Here is a 20,662-nt window from a genome sequence, read left to right on the forward strand (position 1 = left end):
AATTCCAATGAACTGCTGCTGCTTTTACATGCTTGCATTGGGTGATCATGGTACAGTACATACTGTTTTACCTGTGGTTATAGTTTACAAACTTTTATTGTTCACTCTTAGTCTTAGGTAGTTGAAGATAATTCTTAGTAAGATGATACACATGGTTTTGCCTGTTAAGTATTTAAACATCACCTTTGAAGTACAGTACTGCTTTTAAACACAGATGTTTTACATAGAATCATTTCATGGTTATAAAAACTTGGAATATATTACTGATTTGTGTAATATGAAATTGGTATGTATATCTCATTTTATATAATACTAGTTTTTATATAAATCTAACTTTTTGTGTATACTTACATATTTTTTCTGGCTATTGCTTCTGCTTTTCTGATAATACTGAATTTGGTGGTGTGGTTGGATATTTTCTTTTAAACAATATGCAATCCAAGCAGTTTTTTTTTCCTGGGTTTTTAAATACTACTTTTAAAAAGTAAGCTCCTGTAGAAGTACCTATCTTAATCCTTCTGTTTTTTAATTTATTTTGTATTTCCAGGTATTTCTGCATTGTCTCCTGGAGTGGGGTAGTCCTACTTCTCTTATCTGGTCACCTTCCCTGTTGAAATGTGGACGTCTCTTCTCTATACTTTGCCTCCATGACTTGGACTGGAAAGGCTGCTCTTCTTTTTGCTGCCCACTCAAATTCAGCACAGAAAAGCCCTGGGGTAGAGTCATTCCGCCAGATTCTCCTGGAAGAGAAGCGACTGACATATATCTTCAGCTGCTCTTTGCTCAATCAGAAAGATATTTCAAAAGCTGAAGGCTGATGTCTGGTTTGAAACAGATGCTTTGATGGTGATATTTGTGAATTCTTTACCTTTTGTTCCAAACAAGAAGACTGAATATAAATAGCAGGTATCGGTATGACATCAGGGTTTGGGGGTTTTTTTGTCTTCCAGTTTTAATCACTATCATGATAAGCACAGTTGAGACTTGCAACAGTAAATTCCAGATATATGTTCTAATGTGAAGTGAAAGAGATGCTTAAAGAGATGGCTTACATATGTATCTAAATCCTGGCTTATCCTTTGACATGGATTTACTAGATAAGAACAAAGGTCCCATTTTGCAATAAAACTCTTGATGTGATAAAGAAGTAAAAAGACAAGATATCACAAGGTTACTTCCATATGTGAATAAACCATCACAAACCTATAAATAGCTATTTTTACATATGTAAGCCCACAGTTTGGGATGATAAGAGGAATTTTTCTCCTGGAGAAGGAAGCTGTGGTTGACTTCATTCTCAGAAATCTTTGGGTATTTGATATTTTTAAATGTTTTTTCATTCATCTAAGGAATGACCACATTGTGCAGATGCTAACCTTATGAATGCATGCTTGGGTTTAGTGAAAGACTGGTAAAAGGAAACAACAGTTTTGACTCCAGTGATGGAACCCTCTTCACTTCTGTAGCATGAGAGACCTACTGTATTACAAAGTGCTTCATTCTTTTTTGTGGAGTCTTACATAGCGCTTGAGACTCGGTTTTACATGCTGCTAAGGCTGGAAGAAAAATGGCATAAGTGGATTTTCTGTTCAGAGGATATGATGGACCCTACAGTATGAACTGCCTCAGCTATGGACATAGAGGAGTGGAGGAAAAAAGGAGGAAAGTTTCCGTATTACTCCTTTCCCCTAGGAAAAAGAAGTGAAAATGCTTTATGCAGCTCTGTCTGAGTTTATGGTGTTTCACAGGCTTACAGCTCTGTTTTTTGTAAAAGGATAAATAACTTTTTTCCTTTGACCCAAGATGGGTTCTTGGGTATTTGATTTGTTTTTCTAGGCAATAGGTGTAATGTTTGACTGAAAAGGCTTGGACTCAGGTAACTTTCTCCAGTTGGAACTGAACTTTCTCATCAGAGAATGGACCTCAAGAAGAAATGTACCCAAACGTGATTGGTTCAGTGTAGATTTAGAAAAATTCAGAGTCTGAAAAAAAGGGGAAAAAAACCCTCTCAAACAGGAAAAATAATTCCACTAAGAAAAGTAATGTACTTCCTTTCTGTTAAAACATATATTATCTGATGAACAGTCTATAGGGTAAAGCTGTCCTTACTTCCAAATCAACAGAGGACCACTGTATGAATTTCCAGGTCTTTACATAAGAAGGAAACCTTTTATAATAAATCTGTGAGTAGAGAAAGAATTTAAAGCTGCTTTGATGAAATTAAGATCAAATCATCTTAGATCATCTCTGTGATATACGGAATGTTTGCCCAGGGCCATACGTGCTATGCTGCTGAAATTTTGGGAAAGATTTATCAGAATTTGAGAGTGATAGAAACAGCCAAAAGTGGAAAATAATTGAGCATTCTTAATCATTAGTTAATGGTCAGCTAGTTTGCATGGACATAAAACATTTTGGCAAAATAATTACATAATATAGATAAAATATAATTTCCTTTAATTGTGAGCAATTACTCAGTGTAAAGCATAGTCAAAGTAGCTTGGATAAAGGTAACTTAAATTTTTCTCTTAGTAACTTCTCAGCCATTTCCTGATGTTTTCTCAGTATTTTGGAATTGTCAAAAAACAGTGTAGGAATGCTTTAGGAATGGAACCTGCCTATATGAGTCCCGTTGGTACATTGAAAATATCAACATTTGTTTGTTAAACCCATCTTCCCCCCTTTTTTCGTCAAGAATCATTTGGCAGGGTATAGAAGAGACGTGTACCAGCAGCACCAGTGAAACTGTCTTTCCTGCTTGTTTAAATACGTGTGTGTGTATCAGACTCATCTTCTCAAGTTGCTTTACATATTTTCATTTCACAGCTAAGAGACCACTGCTTAATGCTTTCTTTCAAATTGTTTCTGCATCTTGCATGATTTTCATCAGATGGCATTTAACAAAATGGGTATATTCCAGTTGTACTTGCCCATTGTTTACTCCTACATTGTTTTCCCTGATGTATTTTGTTCCACTTCATGATGGCAAAAGCTGTAATTTTAGGCAGGACTATGCCTCGGTCTGTAGCTGTGCCTACTTCCTTTACTTTGCTCATCCATGTTAGCTGGCATTTTTTCTTTTAAAAAGTTGAACAAAAACGGGATATGTGCAATAGAAATATATATATGTATATTTTTTTTTCTAAATACTTGTGGACAAATGTTACAAGTTGTTTAAGAACAACAAAATCACCAATGTCTTCCATTTTGAGATGTGTATAGTTTTGTAAGCATTAGTGCTTGGTAGCATATTGTAGTGCCATGTTAGGGGTTAGTGCATGAGCCTAGTAATACTTTAAACTTCAGGATGAATTACAGAAAATAACTAATAGTGTAAAAAGATTGGGAAACCTAGACCTTTTTTTTTCCATAAATATTTGAATCTGTGATATTCTCCCTGGGGAAAAAGAGATTAAAGCCAAAAGTACTCATTTAGGAATAGAAATGTGGGGTCACAACATGAGATACTGTCTTTGAGGATATTTAAGCTTTCCATGAGGTAGCTGGAAAGCAGTTGCCTTTGTGTCTTTATGAAACCTTACATCAAAATGAGGCCCTATTTCATGATTCGGCTTTGCTCTCTTAAGTTTGAAGTGAGATTGTTCTTACACTGTTTTCGCATTGTATGTCTGGTAGGTTTATTGTTTTCCCACTCCTTTTGCATCAGATTATTTTATATTGCATGTTACCAAGATTCTGTGTTTATTGCTCAAGTGACTTTTTCTAATCTGCAGGCCATTTATGCTTCCATCTACAGTATGCTACATGTTAACAGAACAACACTGATCAGTAGTTCAGAGTGTCCTAGATGAATTTCTCATGGGTTTTTCCTGTTTCTAAATCTGCTGAATTGTGTATTGATGGGATTCCAGACCTTTTCATGAGAATTGGAAATGTAGCTAAATGGAGCCTACCTAGGCTAGAGAATTAATATTCTCTGCTTGGTTATAGTAATTGCCTCAGACAGCTTTCACTTTTTTTGCTTTCCTTGTAGAAATAAAAGTTTGTTTTGTTCTGAAAGCATAGCTTTCTGTAGAAAAGAAATTCCTATCTCTAAAAGTTCTCTTGAGAACTTGGAAATGGCAGTTTTCTGGGGTGATTTTTAGATCTCAGGAGAGTTCAGGATACACAGATTCTACGTTAGTATGATAGGAAATGCAAAACATTTTTAATGTGGTATGACACGTGCAGAAGCAGGCTTAAACAAATCGACTCCTGGGCAGCAGATCTCCAGGGACCCAGGTTTAGGTTCTTAGATTGTATTTAAAGTGGTTGTACTCTTGGTTCAAGTAGTTTAGTGCCTGGGAGAATCCACTTCTGAAAAGCATTTAAACGTTTTTAAAAATACCTCTGAAAAGGTAATGAATGCAAAACAACAGAGTATATAGGAAAGGATATTTCCTGTTGCAAAAAAAAAAAAAAGCCATAAAACAAGCTCATAATTTTCAAGAGGTAGAATTTCAGTAGCAATAACAGTTTTGCATGTATAATAAGTTGCATTAGCAAGGCTGTACAATAGACTACTACTTGAATTTGAGACTCTGTGATCAACAGAATTCCATGAAAGGAAAAAGATGTTTTGGATAAAGAGTGTATAAAGGTACTTAAAAAAACTATGAATGTGCATGAATATATCATGTGAGAAATAGCAACTTTTGTGTTAAGTCAAAGTTTAAATACTTGGTTGCTAGAGCAGAGGTTCTTTAGAGCCTCATTAAATTAACCTTATCTGATGCTTAACCTGGAAACATACTCCTGCTGATGTATCCCCACTGAAGCTCATCGTGTGGGGATTTTGCTCATGACGTTTCTTTAGCAACAGGCCATTTATAAAATGGTGTACATTTTGCTTTGTCACCTCATCTTTCTCCATTAGTTTCCTGGGTACATTTTTTAAAGAGAGAAAAGTTTGTTGTGTGTATATATTTATGGTTTAAAAAACAAACCAAGAGCTTGGATAACTGGCTTTTCCTCATGCCTATTAGTATAGGGGAGTTAGGATTTAAAGGTGTTAAGCAAAAGGACTGAAAGGAATGGCCAAAGACAGTACATCATCTAATGTAGATGTGCTAAGGCCTGTGGTCTATGACAGCTTATTTTAACAGGAACCCAGCAAACTAGTTTCTTGATCTGAAGAATAACACAGCTCTCACATCTGGATGTAATGGTGGAACAAGGGCGACTGCTTTTACCTCATGTTCATCTTGGCCATTTAGTACCTTGAAGATTCCCAAAAAGTGTGTGTTCCCTTGTTTCCCAGGGGGAAAAGCTGAAAGAGAAATAGAGTGGATCTAAGAAAATAGTGCCTCTTGAGTACTAAATTCTTAAATGGCAACTCCAAAGGATAGAGAAAGGCTATATTAAATGATTATAGCTCCTCTTTGTATGTCCTATGCCTTCAGTTGGTGTCAGAGGCATTGGAATAACCAAGCAATATTCAGACATCTGCACGATCATGAGGACACCACTGCATATTACAGTGATGTCAACAGTTTAGTTACTTAGAACAATTAAAGATTACCCTCAACAGCCACATTAATAGTTATAAATGCTCAAATGTGCTCTTAAGTTTTTGTGGTCTCAAAGTATGGTTGATTATTTTTCAATATTGTGACCCCATGTTTACTCTTTATGTACCTGTGATATGCAAAATATAAAGAGACCCTTGGCCTCCAGGAGTTTACATTCTCATGGTGCTGCTGGTACAAGCAAATTGCTTCTAGTTCATTCAGAACATTGCTTGGCTGTTAATTATACCATGTTTGGAAGGATTCCTTGGCCAACAGTTTTCAAAAGCAGAGGGCTATGCTAAACTTCAGGGCATTGATTTTTGAGTTTACATTGTATTAGCTCTGCTGTTCATAAACTCCTTTTCCCCAGGGAGCTGTGCAGGTATGCTCATTAACGTGAATCGGAAACCATTCTGCCTAAGAGCATTTTCATCGTCTATACCACCTATGTATGCTCTTCTATGCCATCACTGTCAGTAAATGGCCAAGAAAACTTAACTGCTCCAAGAGGACATCTGTCAGTACTCTTTTCCCAAATTTTTACATTATTCTCTACCCGAAAGGACCAGAATTTGCAATTAAGCCTTTTATAACTGAATAGTGGTCCTAATTTTAACCTTTTTGTGTGTGACTTTTGTACCTCTATTCTGAAGCAGCATTGTGATAGATGTGGAGCAGCTGCCTGCATTTCTAAGCAATCACTTTATTAACCTGTATTTACAGTGCATGTATCCTTGTAATTTCCCCTAATTCCTCTTAGTCAAAGAGTTTACTCTGCATGTTTATTAAAACTGGGTCTGGATGAAAGTATGAGCAATAGTGGCAGGCCCATAACTCTTAGGAGTATAATATTCCTAATGCATAGTTGAAAATGTACAGTGTTAATGTGGTTACTAGTAATTATATATATCCATTTATTAGTAATGAAGCAATAGAGACTTAAACCACTATCTTGAATTTATTGTTTGGGTCATTAGTTTTCATTTTCTAAGTAAAGACTCTTTCTTCCATTGAAAATGGGAGCTAGAACAGGGGCAACCACAAGACATTCAGACTGTCAAGAACAGAGCATAACAGTGCTCACCCTCTAACCTCTTGCCTGGTTCCATTAGTCCCTAAGCATGTTTAAAAACAAAAAGCACAAACTAAGCATGTTGAGTAAAAAGCTGCTGTGGCTCTAATAATCAAGTGCAGAGTTTCAGAAAGGGTATGGAGTGCCAGTGTGGAAGATGTAACCAGGAATGGGATTTGTCTGATAAAGTTTATGTGGCTTAAGTTTGGATCTCTTGTAAGACTAGAATCTTGAAAGTGAATATAGAGACAATAATGCACGTATTTCAGATGTTGCAGGATTTTCAGGTAACTGGGCAGCTCTTTGGATGGTACTGCTATTAACCAGCCGAAAGAGTTCCTTCCAGCAAAGGAGCCCTTTACATTTTATGGAAATAGTCCTTAAAATACACACACATCTATGGTTTGGTTTCTCTGTTGTTCGTGTATTCAAATTTTCAAAGAAAAGTTTTATAGCCAGAGTTTTATCCTTAATGTTTTGGTTAGACTTCATAATTTGTTGCTTAAAGTTTTTTATGACAGGTAAAAAGAGCAGCTTTTCCCATTTTGAAGAAAAACCTTGTCATTTATTTTCTTGATGTAGAAAATAGACCAGTTTATTGTGATAGCTTACAATTTTTTGAGATGATTTCTGATTTTGAAATAACCCATGTAAGAACATGTGATAATGACAAATGTACAAATGGGATTCATTGTATCTGAAAGAGGCCTAAGTAGAAGAGAATTCAGGATTAGACTGGTTTTCACTAGGCACCATCCAGTTTCACATTCTGTGATTGAAAAATATTTTTTCCAAAATTATTTCAACCTGATTTTAATCTTTGCTGTGGGATTTGATTCCAAATACCTTTGAATAACTTTCCAGTAGTTAAAAATTGAATTACTACTAATAGTCATTTCACTCAGTTCAGGAAGTGAAATGTCATATCCTATATGTATATCCCGTATGTAAAGTTTCTCTTTGGTACTTAACGATAACATGTCTGCCAAACAAACCAGTAAAGATTGAAGAATGTAAAGAAAGTAAAGATTGGAATGGGTAATTGTAATAATGCAGTAAATTATGGAGATTGAAGAAGGAGCCTCTTCACGGAGTTTCTCTAATCTCTGTCTCCATTATTCCACTAGGGCATATTAAAATGTTAGAAATCCAAACATCACAGATTTCTCCAGGAACTCATACTTCTAAACCTTTAAGTCAGAATAGATATGTTAAGGTTAGAATTTTCAGATTTTGTCTCCTTTGGTGATGGTATGCCACACTATAGATTAAAATGTTTTTCTCCCAGGGATAAGTATTCTGGCAATAATATCATCAGTCCTTAAGCAACAGTAATGTTTTCACCCTTACCTTAAAACCACCTATCACTGGTAATTTTAAAAGCTTCATATTAGAATAACCTTCACATAGACTTACTTCACTAGCTTGTTTTTACTGCTCAGCATCTTCTCCCTCCCATGGTATATAAGATAATGCTAAAAGACTTTAATTGACTGTTTGGAGTTTTACAAAAGGCCGCTTGCTTTCTAATCTATGCATCTTTGGGACTGTAGATGAAATTTTATTCTTTGCTGTAAAAAGGAACTGCTGTAAGAGTTAGAAACTCTGCACCTGTGTACATATATATTTTGGCAATAAAGCAGCATGGGCTGAGAATGCACTGAAATTTTACTGTGGTATTATTTGGAATGGGTAATTTTAATAATGCAGTAAATTATGGAGATTGAAGAAGGAGCCTCTTCACAGATGTGTGCTGAGGTAGGCTCCAGATGTCAAACAAAGGACCTGGGTTTCTTGATAACAAGTTGTAGCAGTTTCTGGTGTAGTTCAAGGAAAAAACAGGTAACCATAAGAATAAAGAGGCACCACATTTAAAGTATGCCCTTATGCCATCCCCCTTTTTAACCTAAATTTAGGACCAACTTTATGCTAGGTCTAGGAGCAAATGTTTAGTTTCTGGTAAGGAAATAAGTGAGCTAAGTTCAGTAATGATAAAATTATTGCAGATAATCCATTCTATCTGAAATATATAAAACATTGAAGATGCTTTTACTATAAAACATTTAAGATGCTTTTATATTTAACTTTAAAAAGTTAGTAACTAAAGAGGAAGGTTCAGGGGAAAGGAGTTATTGCAAATTTAAGAAAGTAGATGTTACAAGCTTCCTTGAGATTTGGCTGTTAACAAAGAACAAGCTATGTGGTTTTTGTGATGTGACAACTAATGTAATAGTTCCTTCCTTTGATTTCTGAGACTTCATTTAACACAGTGATACATTCTACTCCCACGTCCTGTGCTAGGTGGTGGAATTAACAAAAACTGAGATGGTTTATGCCATTAGTTGAGGAGCTTGAAAGTGTACAACTTGGAAACCTTCAATATGCAATTTTTTTGTTCTTATAAGTACATGGATTTTTTTTTTGAGGGGGGGGGAGCATGCACCACATGGCATGCGGGATCTTAGTTTCCCAACCAGGGGTTGAACCCATGTCCCCCACAGTGGAAGCACAGAGTCATAACCACTGGACCGCCAGGGAAGTCTTAAGTACATGGAATTTTGAAAATACTTTTATTCAATATATATACAATGCTAAATGATATCTTTACAGTCTATTAATATCAGCCAGTCATTGATGTGAGACTTCCAGAGGAGCTCTTATACCACTAAGGCTTGTTTAAAAGTCAGTCATTTGTGAGTATCAATAACATCATTTATAAAAGGCATATACCAAAATTGGAAATGAACATGCCCTTTGACTCTTCCACTTTAGGAATCACTCCTACAGAAATACCTGGACAGATATGCAAAGACATGTACGAGGGTCCAGTATAGGAATGGTTAAATTCTGATGCATTCATATGACTGAATCATATGTAAGTGTTAAGTAATTGGTGAGGCCTGGTATAGAAAGCTGTGACATGTGCTATACAAGAAGCAGATTGCAGAATAATGTGAAAAATATTACTGCCTATTATGTCTGTCCACATGAATTAAAGTTATAATAATTAGCATTTATTAAGCATTTACTATTAAGGACTACTCAATTACATGAGATGTATTCAGTAACTTATTTAATCCTCACTGTAGCCCTAGTTAGCTTTTAACCCCTATTTTAAAAGAAGAGTTTAATTCTTCAAGTTAATGGCTAATAAGTACCCAAACCACAATTTGAATCCAAATCATTTGGCTCCCAGATTGCTCTACTGTGCCTCTCAGAAATATAAGGGAGAATGTACTTTACCCTTTACTTTTACACACGTCTACTATATCTGACTTTGATTCTAGAGTAAACGTGATTTGTATTTGGGAAAAAAATTTAAAGTCAGCCATCTTAATTAGATGTCAAGTCTAAGCATTTAATTTTCCATTGAAAGTTTACCAAAACAGCAAATCCAAAGTTAAAATAGCTACATAAGACAAGCTTAATTTAGATAAAATATGTTGAGGTAGACATACCATACACAGTAGAAACCCCAGGATGATTCAGTAGAGACTATTATTGGGTCTCATTCTTCAGGAATAGAGCTTTTCTGGTACCGTTTGTTGCCAGAGGCTTCCTCCTTACTTAACCAAATTTTGCAAACTGTAAAGCATAAAGCAAGTCGGAATTTTCTTTCTCAAATATTTTTAAAGGAAAATATCCTTTATGCAGTCAAAAAGGGAAAGAACTTGCTATTAAATCTACTAGCCACGTCTGAACCATGTTACCTGTGCACACCACCCCTTGGCTGTATCATCTGACTACTAGTGCCAGCCCCTCTAGGTCTGCTTGCCTCCCTCTCACCCGTTCTTCATAGGACAACCACAATGAAATTCTGAAAAAGAAAATTTGATCCTGTCATAGGCTTCCTCCTCTAAAATTCTTCCAAGAGCTTTTCATTGTTGTTGGGATAAAAACAAATATCCTTCAGGAGGCCAATACAGCTTTGCAGCCTCTGGTTTCTGGACACTATTACAACTCCTACATGCCTGTTGAGGGGCCTCACAGGGCCCTCATATAAGCCGTTCCCTCTATCAGCTTATTAACTCCAATCTTTCAGACCACTGCTGAAACACTTCAACAGAAAGACCTTCCCTGACCCCCAAACCAGGTCAGGTACCTGCTATGTGTGTTTATTTCTCTATGTCCCTTTTCTTCAAAACCCTTACTACAGTTGTAATTTTAAATGCCTTCATGTGGTTATTTGAATGTCCATCTCTAACTAGATTATAAGCTCCGAAGATACAGAATAGCGGTTTTTGCTTATTTCTAGCAGCTAGCGTAATATTTTATAGCTATTTATTAAGTGAATAATATGATAAGCTATTGAACCACAGTGCTACATAAAGCAAAGTAATGAGAAAATAGCATTTGGTGAATATTTGGTGTTTTTACCATTCCTTTTATTATTTTCCTGTTATTACTATTCCTTTTCAGTTATAAACTGAAAAGATAAAGATAAATACATATTATGGAGTTAACTTGTTGAACATTACCTACGGAATATGTATGTACCTGTATTTCATGTAAGAAAAAAATGATTTCTCAGTATTCATATGACAATTGCTCCATGTAATGTTAATTAACAGAAGTACAACTCTATTTTCAGGCCACTCAGGAAGCTTTAGATCAGAGGATTCATGGGACATTGGCTCTTAATTCTTAAATTTGCCATCAGAATGTTTTCAAAAATAAGTATTATGAAATTGATAAGAAGTCAAAATAAGACAAATAGCTATGAAACCTGGACAGAAGTCTCCTGTTTGTCATCTTCTAGAAACAGCTTTGGAGAAGGCAATGGCACCCCACTCCAGTACTTTTGCCTGGAAAATCCCATGGATCGAAGAGCCTGGTAGGCTGCAGTCCATGGGGTCGCTGAGGGTCGGACTCGACTGAGCAACTTCACTTTCACTTTTCACTTTCATGCATTGGAGGAAATGGCAACCCACTCCAGTGTTCTTGCCTGGAGAATCCCAGGGACTGGGGAGCCTGGTGGGCTTCCGTCTATGGGGTCGCACAGAGTCAGACACGACTGAAGTGACTTAGCAGTAGCAGAAACAGCTTCACAAATCACTTGGAAAATCAGTCTAGAGGTAAACATAATAAACCACATTTCCTATCCATTCTTGAAGTTGATGTTTCTTGAGAAATGATCAAACAGCACCTGTTGAAGACAGCAATAAGGCCTGCCTCTGATACTCAACCTCTGATTCTGAATTAGTTTGTTAGCTTGGACTGGTCAGGAGGCATTTCCTTCAGAATTTTCATGAGTGAATTTAAGCGAGTATGTGTTAACATTATCTTCTCTTTCAGCTGGGAAGAGAAATATAGATATCAGGTCATCTTAAATTTAACTTTCAATCTGATTCTAGAAGCCACTTGAGATTAAAACTAGTGATTGGGATCTGGTAATATTACAACACATTTCATAAGTACATTTGTTCTATTATGAAACAACTTTATACAACAAACCTAGAGCACAGTAAGGTGACAGATAACAAAGTTTCCTATGAAAAAAGACCAGTCACTGATGCTGAGTATTGCTACTTCTGGTCTCCTTCCTTCCTAGCCCTTATCACCAGGTTAGTGTTAACTCCGAAACTTGGGAAGACAAGAATAAAGTGCAATCAGAAAGCTTGTGGCGACAGAAGCATTAAGCAGTCTTTCCCTCTTTTCCAGCAGCAAGAATTTTTTAAATTCTTGTTCACAGTAACATATGTCTGTCTTTAATTGCTAATGGCCTTCAAAGGTAGCTCTGGTTGTCAGGTTTAGCACAGATGTTTCTGGTAGATGATTTTCAGTCGTGTTTTTTTTTTTTTTTTTCCCAGCTTAGAATAGCCATATCTAAAACCAAACTCAGTGGTGTTACTCAGCTGTATGAAGTTATCATGGATAAGTCTTAGTAAAAAAAAAAAAGAAAATCCAATTTATTTCTGACATAGCACAAATCTACTTTTTAAGATTCAAGAATATTCAAAATACATCGGGAAGTTTTGCTTAAGCAGATCACTGTAGAGTCCATTAATCTTATTTGGGTGCCCCTGGACATAATGAATCATTTTTGTTACTTTCAAGTTTGCTTTTTTTTTCAGTCTTTAGTGTTCAACATTTTTGCTGTGTATTGGGTATAGTTCTCTCTGCATTTATCTTACCTGATAAATGAGGTTTATCAAGGTCTTTAGACATGTAAATTGTTTTTCATCAAATTCAGGAAGTTTTTAACCATTATTTCCTTCAACATTTTTTCTTTTTCCTCTCCCTTTTGTATTCCCATTACCGAAGCATATTTAGGCATGCTTTATGGTATCCAACTAAGCTAGTTTATTTTCCTTCATTCTTTTTTCTCTTCTTCAGATTGCAAATCTCATCAATCTGTTTCAAGTTTGCTGATTCTCCAGTCAACTCAAATGTGTTGTTGAGCCACTCTACTGAAATTTTCATTTCAGTTATTTATTGCACTTTACAATTCCAGGATTTCCATTTAGGTTTTCTTTTTTTTCCTCTCTCTCTCTTTCTTTAGGAACATCCTCTATTTAATGAGACACTCATCAGACCTTCCTTTACTTGGCAGAACTTGCAGACTACAAATGCCTGTTCTTGCCTAGAATAGAGCTTCTAATGAGAAATGCTGATAGCTAGCAGAAAAGGATCCCCATGTTCTTGGCTGTATCTGCCCAGATGAAGTCTCCCTCCCTCTGAGCTGGAGGTGCAGGGGAGGGAGGGAGGGAGCAGGTTGTGGCTCGAACACCACAGGCTTTCACTGCTCTTACCAAGGTTTCATAGACTTTCTTGAATATCTCTTCATTTGCTTTATTCCTTGAAGAAAATTTCCACAGACTTAAGGTAGCTCTTTTCTTTGTCATTTGCTTTAATTATGGCAGTTTTGTTGAGGAGGGGGTCCATGGAGTTACTCAGGCCATTTCAGAAGTTCTCTCCCATACAAATTATTTCTAATCACAGTATTTACTGATCCTGCTCACCAACTTAGTTGCTCAGAACAAGGTTTGGCAAACTATGGACTGTGGGGTAACCTGCTGCCCATCTGTTTTAATAAAGTTTTATTCCAAGAAAACTATATCCATATTTTATATATTTTCTATGGCTGCTTTTGCACTACAACAGCAGAATTGAAAAGTAGAGACTTCATGGTTGAGCTTAAGATATTTGTCATCTGCTCTTTTACAGAAAAAGTTTGCCAATTCCTGGCTTAGAACATGGTCTCATAAGCTTAATTTAACCATGCAAAAAAGAAAAACAAAACAAAACACTGTTCTCCTATCCCAGAAAGTACATAAAACTCTGAAAAATAAATGCCCTGGTTACTAAATGTATAATTATCAAGGAATAAACTATTAACAGGGCTAAAAACAAAACCAACAGTAAATTCTAAGGTTGTTCTTCTGAAGGTAGTAAAGTAATAGCCAAATTTCTATTTAGAATGAGTCAGCAAGCTACCAAAACAAACCTGCTTGCTTCAACTCAAAACCATCAAACACTAGTAAAACCCATTTAAATAAGAATCCTTAATAACAGTTCTCAACACTCTTTCCTCCGAGATTTCTAAGCATAAGGTGGTTGCAAAGAGGTCAGATTTATGAACGATGACAGTCCATACCCAGCACAGAAAGGAAGAATAGGAATGTGGAGCTCAGCAGCTCTCCACCTCCTCCTGAACCAAACCTGACAATATGGCTTCACTATTTTGCTTTGTATCACAGATTCAATACGGAATGCCAAACCAAGTATAAAGAATTATTAGTGTGTCCACCACTTCACTATCCCTAAATTCATGGGTACAGATTATCAGGAACTGTCTATATTAAAGAAAACACACAACCATGATGAAAATTTACCTCTGCAACCTTTTCTGGTAGAGGGATGATGTGGATATCCATCTCAGATGCATTTACTATGGCTTTTGTTTTTAAGAGGTAGCTAGATAGAGAGCATAAGGAGAAAACATTAGTACCATATCACAGTTATGATCAAGGAAACAAACTTGGAATACCTGTCAAGCAAAGATTGCCTTCTTCTTGACACCCATTTCTAGATTCATAATGTATTTCGCAGGAAAAACATTCTCAATTACCAAGTTATCAGAGACACTATGCCTCATCTCACCCTTTTCCAGCCCGGAATCCACTAGTCAAAATTATCCCAGGACAAACTAAAGCCAGAAAACCAGGGTCACATGAATAACTGTAATGAGTGTAGGCCTCACACACCACCAGTAGACTGTGTAGCACAGTTAGAAGGGAAGTAATCACATTGTGACAAATACTGTTGGTTGCCTACCCAACAGCCATTCCTCAAGGCTTTCTTGCTAACAGAACCCAGATTTTGTTTAGGGCAGCAGTGTGCCCAGTCCTAAGAGATGAATCATAACTGTTCTAGGCTAACTGTGAAAATCTTATTCCCTACTGTCACACAGTTGCTTTCCCAGCTTAAGGGACCTACTCCCTGCATTCCCACACTTTCCATATCCTTTTCCTTCCAGTTCTGGATGCTACTTATGGATGTGATGCTTAACACCTGCAGCATCCAAGAGAAAAAGGCCATGAGAACCAGTGATGCTAACCCACAGCTCTGTCGTGGCTGAGCTACTTGGATAATCCTCGAGTAGCCAACTGTCCCACCCTGTTCTTAAAGCCACTCTTAGGTTTTCTGTTACTAGCAACCAAATTCATTCCAATACCCACAGACATAGATGTATCACAGTCCCAGACTCGGGCTACTATACTTTTCTAATTTCTTTTTTTTTTAATTTTTATTATTTTTATATTATATTGGACTATAGCTGATTAACAATATTGTGTTGGTGTACAGCAAAGTGATTTAGTTATACATGTATCTAGTTTTCCTGATTTCCCCTTAAAGAAGAATGTATTGACCTTTGAGTCCAGTTCCTCATTTTTAAAGACTTAAGACATTACTTAAAATCAATAATGTTTTTCCAAATTTATATTAAAATTTTGTTACTAAAAGCTTACTTCCCTAAGCAAAAACTCAATTACAACTGTACTAAAGTAATTCCTTAAACTGTTTCTAAAAGATTTGAGGTTATTAATAGCACATATTTAGAGATACTTTTCCTCGTATCTCTAAACCTAATTCTAAATAAATAAAAATTATTTAAGAATGAACTAGAAAATGAAACAAATCCCAATCCATCTCAAGACCATATTTCCTGTTAAAAATCTGCACTGAAGAACCTCATGATAAAGGGGTTTATCAAAGCGCATTAAAAAGAGAAGAAGGAAACTTCTGTTTTATGAATGGAAAAACAGGCTTTGGAGTTAAGACATGGACTCAAATTTTAGCTCCTTCACATCTCTAAGCCCGTTTTCTTAAAAACACATTGAGGAAAGCATAGCACCTGGTTATCAATGGCTGTTTTTGTTTCTAATGATAAGACTTTGATGGATGTTTCAATTTGTTGAAATAACAGAAAAGCTTAACAAAAAGTAGAATTTATAATTAGAAATATCTAAAGTAATTCATAAGAAGGAACAACAAATAGGGAACTTTTTCTGACTTTATAAGGCCACATAATTATTTTTTACTTTTATCTGCTTCATTCTTTTTCTGCAGACAAAATTTCTCTGCATTTACACACAAAACAAATAAAATATTTACCCCAAACCCAGAGCTTTCACTTCCCCACTGCAGCACCTGTACCATCTACAGATGACCAATGTCTTTATGCCTTTATTTCAAATTCTTAGGGTAAAAAAGCCTGACTGGCTTAGCATAGGTCAGGTCTGTTCCTGATCCCATCGCCCGGGAGTAGTATCACATGGGATACAGACATGGCCACAAGGTCCCCACTGTGGGAGGCAAACAGAGGCTGGGCACAAGCTGGAAAAGTGTCTACCACAGCATTATTCTGCCTCACCTTCCAAAAGTTCCTGGAATAAAAGAATATCCTCACAGTACGATTATTAACACGCAGTATTATTATGAGACATTTACAATAGTCATGTATTATGAGACTATATTTTGGTCCCATTGCCATCTTTTTTTGTAAGAGCAGTATAGCACCTGGCTTTAGCATCTTCTCTAATACAAACATTCTGCCTTTTCTGGAAAATGTTTTAAAATTTATCTGCTGAAGAAAATCTAAGTCTACTTACCACACCATTTTGTCACTGGAAAGGCAGAAGTGGCCTCTCAAGGCAGCCAGGGCAGCATGGGTAGAATATAGGTGGAAACCAATGGGAATCTCACAGAAACTACAGAATAAAAGGTTGTAAGTGCTGGAGGAAAAAAAACAGGATATGAGTAAGAAAGAAAATCAGGGAACAAATACAAAATAACATCTCTGCACTCATTCCTAAAAGCTAGAATATAATAGGAATGAGACTGAAGAAATGTCACTTTCAAGAAAGGTTAATTACAGCCTAGATTACTTTGTGAATTCTGGCTACAAAAGCAGTCATGGATACACAACTGTCACTTTGCTAAAGTAATTTATATCTGAAAAGCAGAAAAAGAGCTAACTAATCAGATTAACATTTAAACATATAAAACTACACTTAACCATATAAATTAGCCACTATTAAGCCAATTTTCAGTTGAAGTAAAACAGTCAAGTTGACTAGGGCTTATTAAGCAATTTAATAGAATGCAAATCAGGATTTTTTTGCAGATGTAACAACAAAAAAAATTACCCAGACAAAATGAAAAAGAAAGAAATTATATGACCCTAGCAAGTCATCTACTTTATTTTTCTTTTATCCTCTAAAAGAAATGTGGTTTTAGTTCTATTTAAACCATTTGAGTAACTAATTTACCTTATTTGCTAGTATATTATACAAATCTAAATATTACAAAGAAATGTTTAAGAAAAAATTAACTGCCATGCATGTACTAAAAGCGATTTAGAGTGGTTCGATGAGGGAAAAATTATTTGTATAAACATAATATACTATGCAGTAAAACAGTACTAACGAAGTATAATAACTGCATGGCTAAAAATAAACAAATTCATGTCAATGAACACTAAACAAGACCAAGGAACAAATGCACTAAACTTACTGGTAAATGAAGTCCCACACTACACACGCAATACTGTATTTTTTGGAACTCAAACCTTTGGCTCATGGGTCTCAGGCCTGTGGACTTGGATTAGAACTAAACCTTTGGCCTTCCCGTGTCTCCAGCTTGTCAACCACGGCTCTTGGGACTTCTCACCCTCCATAATCGAGTGAACCAATTCCTGACAATAAATCTCTTCTTGCTGAGTCCCATGGCTCTCCTTATTTCAAAAACATACAAATACACCGAACTTTCTCTCCAGTGTTTTAAAAACCATCTAGATCTGTACTGTCTATAAGAATGCAGGCCACATAAGTAGTTTTATATCTTCTATTAGTCTTGCTTAAAAAAAAAAGAGGGTAAAAGTAACAAGTGAAATTAGTTTTAATATATTTTATGTGACTCAGTATTCAAAGACATTATTTCAACATGTAATCAAGGGAATTCCCTGAGGGTCCAGTGGTTAAGATTGGGCACTTTCACTGCCCTGGCCAGATTTGCTCCCTGGTCTGGGAATTCAGACCCCACAAGCTGCACAGTGTGGCCAAAAACAAACAAAAAAACAACATCAACAACAGCAAAACCCATGTAATCAATATTTTTAAATTATTCAATGTTTTGGACTAAGTTTTCAAAATCTTATGTGTATTTTGCACTCAGCATTTCAGTTCAGAATGGCCACTGTTTTAAGTGCTCAGTAGCCACCATCTGACAAGTGGCTACAGTACTGGACAGCATAGATCTAGCTAGATGTATTTCTAAGAAGATATTCAAAGAGCTTCTGCCTCAGGCCCCAAATGAACCAATTCCAAGCAGGCCGCCACTCCTTCCCAGTTTCCTTTGGGTGGGAATACACTCCTGGAAGGATAAGGAGTATCTTTCAGTTGGGAAAGAGGAGCTACAGAAGTCTTCCTGGTTACTGAGTACAGCAACTAAGAATTCCTAAACGTACTCTATTTAAAACTAAAATTGGACCAAACAATGGTCAAAATGAATTGTCTTGCTGCTAAAATCAACTGAAAATTGAGCTCTGTACTGAATTCACTGAGTACTCTGTTGTCACTTCTAAATCACAGTACAGACACGAGGCAAAGTTCACCAGGCAGTATTCAAGGACCTAACTTTCAACCTGTGTTTTTCTCCAGGTTCCTAGGTTACAGCAGAATTAGTCCTACTGTAGTTTATCACAAATTCCAGGTTTAATGCAAGTGTATAAGTCCTAGTTATGTCAAAGGATTACAGTTTATAAAAAGTGATTCACTTGAAGATAATTTTCTTTTTTCCCCTCCTGGACATAATTTTCTTAAATTCACTTCACTTGCACAACCCACGAGGGAAATGTGGCCCTCAGATCTTAAAACCTTTACACAAATATCTTTTCCATTTCGTTAAAACATCAAGTTCGTACAAGACAATCAGGTAAACGGAGCATTCTTCAAGTACACTGTATGAACGAAACAGACTTTTCTCCTAGTGGAAGATAGGAAAAAACTTCTGGTCCAAGTCGGTTCCACGCTCTTCAACCTCAATAAGTCAGGAAATAACTAGAGACAGTTCTGATATTTTCAGTACGTACCTGCCTTTGAGCGAACCTTCAATGCCAACTAGGAACGGAGCCTCCAAAACTACATTATTTGTGACTCCTAGAAGGCAAACACAGGTCAGAGTGACTACCTGTGAGGCACTGAAAGGGAAAACCTCTCCCAGCCAGAAAGGCTCATCATGGTCACGAATATAATAAAAAGTTATTCGCGCCCCCCCACCTCCCCGCCCCCACTCCTGGCAAATGAGTTAATTTCCTTCCATGTTTTCATCCCGCTTTCCTCCCAGCCGGCTCTCAGTCACCCAGTGAGAAGGCGCCGCGCTCACTCACTGGAGAAGACCACGGCCCCGAGGGACCGCGACAGGTCCCAGGCGAGGTGCACAGAGTCAGCGAGCACGGCGTGGCACTGCGCGCACTGGAACACAGCGCATCTCTCGGGCTGCAGCCATTGCGGCAGCCGCGGGCGGGACGGCAGCTTCTCCAACCCCAGCCCTGCGGGGCCGACCGGCGAAGACCCTTTCACCACCTGCGTGTCCCACTCCATGGAAGTCGCAAAAGAAGGTTCATCAATCGCTTTCTTAGCCCCATCACAGAAGTCACCCTGTGGCTGCTTTGCAATTCCAGAGATATGCCTCCGCGGCCGAGCAGCCATTTTCCCGCAGTCGGCGCCACCGTTTCAAAGACTATTCAGGCCCCACCCCAAGTTCTTTTCCTGCGTCCTCATTGGACAACGTGAACCCGGGGCTCTGCCGCGCACTTTGTTGCCTGGATACGCCGTTTGGCGCCTAGGTTTTGGGGAGGTGTGAAGGAGATCGTGGGTCAGGTGGAAGGGAAGTCAGCCATCCTATTGGTCAGTACCGGAAGACCCGCGCCTTTAACGCATTTTTAACCAATGGAAGTGCAGCTTACGTAATTCAAACTCTCTATAAATACCGGTTTGGTCAACGCTTAGAGTGGCGCCTGAGCGTTGAGCGGCGCTTTAGCGAGTTAGGTACCGGACCTCTGCGTCGTTGCCTGGATTGCAGTTCGCCATGATCGTTCCCTCCCTGGAGGAGCTGAACTCCTTCAAGTACAGTGACCTGCAGAACTTGGCCAAGAGTCTGGGCCTCCGGGCTAACCTCAGGGTACGGGGCCGGTGACGGGGGGATAGGATATGCGGCTTCTTTGAGACGCTGTGGGAGGGGACCGAGCGGTAATTTCGAGGGCTGAGGCTACTGTCCCGGCCCTGGGGCGGTAGATTTTGGTTCATCCAAGGGTCCAAGTAACTGCAAAACCGAGAGGGTGTCAAAGTTTTCACCTTTGTTGAGGCTGACTCTTACAGGAACTCACAAAGATGCCCGCCTCCAAAATTGTTAGCTTTGGTTTTATTGGGAGTACTCTATTTATCAGTCCATCGGTTAGGAAACGCAGGCCCTTTAGAAAACTAAAGGAATGCTGCATCTAAACGCCAGTTAATAGGCAGTCGCGAAAAACTCCAAACAGCTAACACTTTTATAAATTGCCTTTGCTTCTGGAAAA

General features: G+C 37.5%; 2 protein-coding genes across 7 annotated transcripts in view; one reads left to right on the forward strand and one right to left on the reverse strand.

Annotated features, from left to right (window-relative positions):
* Positions 1–20,662, forward strand: part of NUSAP1 (nucleolar and spindle associated protein 1) — a 99,832-nt gene that overhangs the window by 49,472 nt on the left and 29,698 nt on the right. For 4 of the 6 annotated variants that reach the window (XM_059890645.1, XM_005211603.4, XM_059890647.1 and 1 more), the window contains one exon: positions 548–20,268. In XM_059890645.1, the coding sequence (XP_059746628.1) occupies positions 20,176–20,268 (93 nt within the window). In that variant the 5' untranslated portion in view covers positions 548–20,175. 6 annotated transcript variants of the gene reach the window in all.
* On the reverse strand, positions 11,260–19,834 carry OIP5 (Opa interacting protein 5). The gene is made up of 5 exons (NM_001205692.1): positions 19,475–19,834; positions 19,178–19,244; positions 16,698–16,820; positions 14,418–14,499; positions 11,260–11,877 (listed from the first exon to the last, which is right to left on the reverse strand). Exons 1-5 carry the CDS (start codon positions 19,794–19,796, stop codon positions 11,782–11,784), a joined length of 690 nt encoding a protein of 229 aa, NP_001192621.1. The 5' UTR covers positions 19,797–19,834; the 3' UTR covers positions 11,260–11,781.

The sequence above is a fragment of the Bos taurus genome, chromosome 10 (assembly GCF_002263795.3).
Source record: "Bos taurus isolate L1 Dominette 01449 registration number 42190680 breed Hereford chromosome 10, ARS-UCD2.0, whole genome shotgun sequence".
In the NCBI taxonomy this organism is placed as follows: domain Eukaryota; kingdom Metazoa; phylum Chordata; class Mammalia; order Artiodactyla; family Bovidae; genus Bos; species Bos taurus.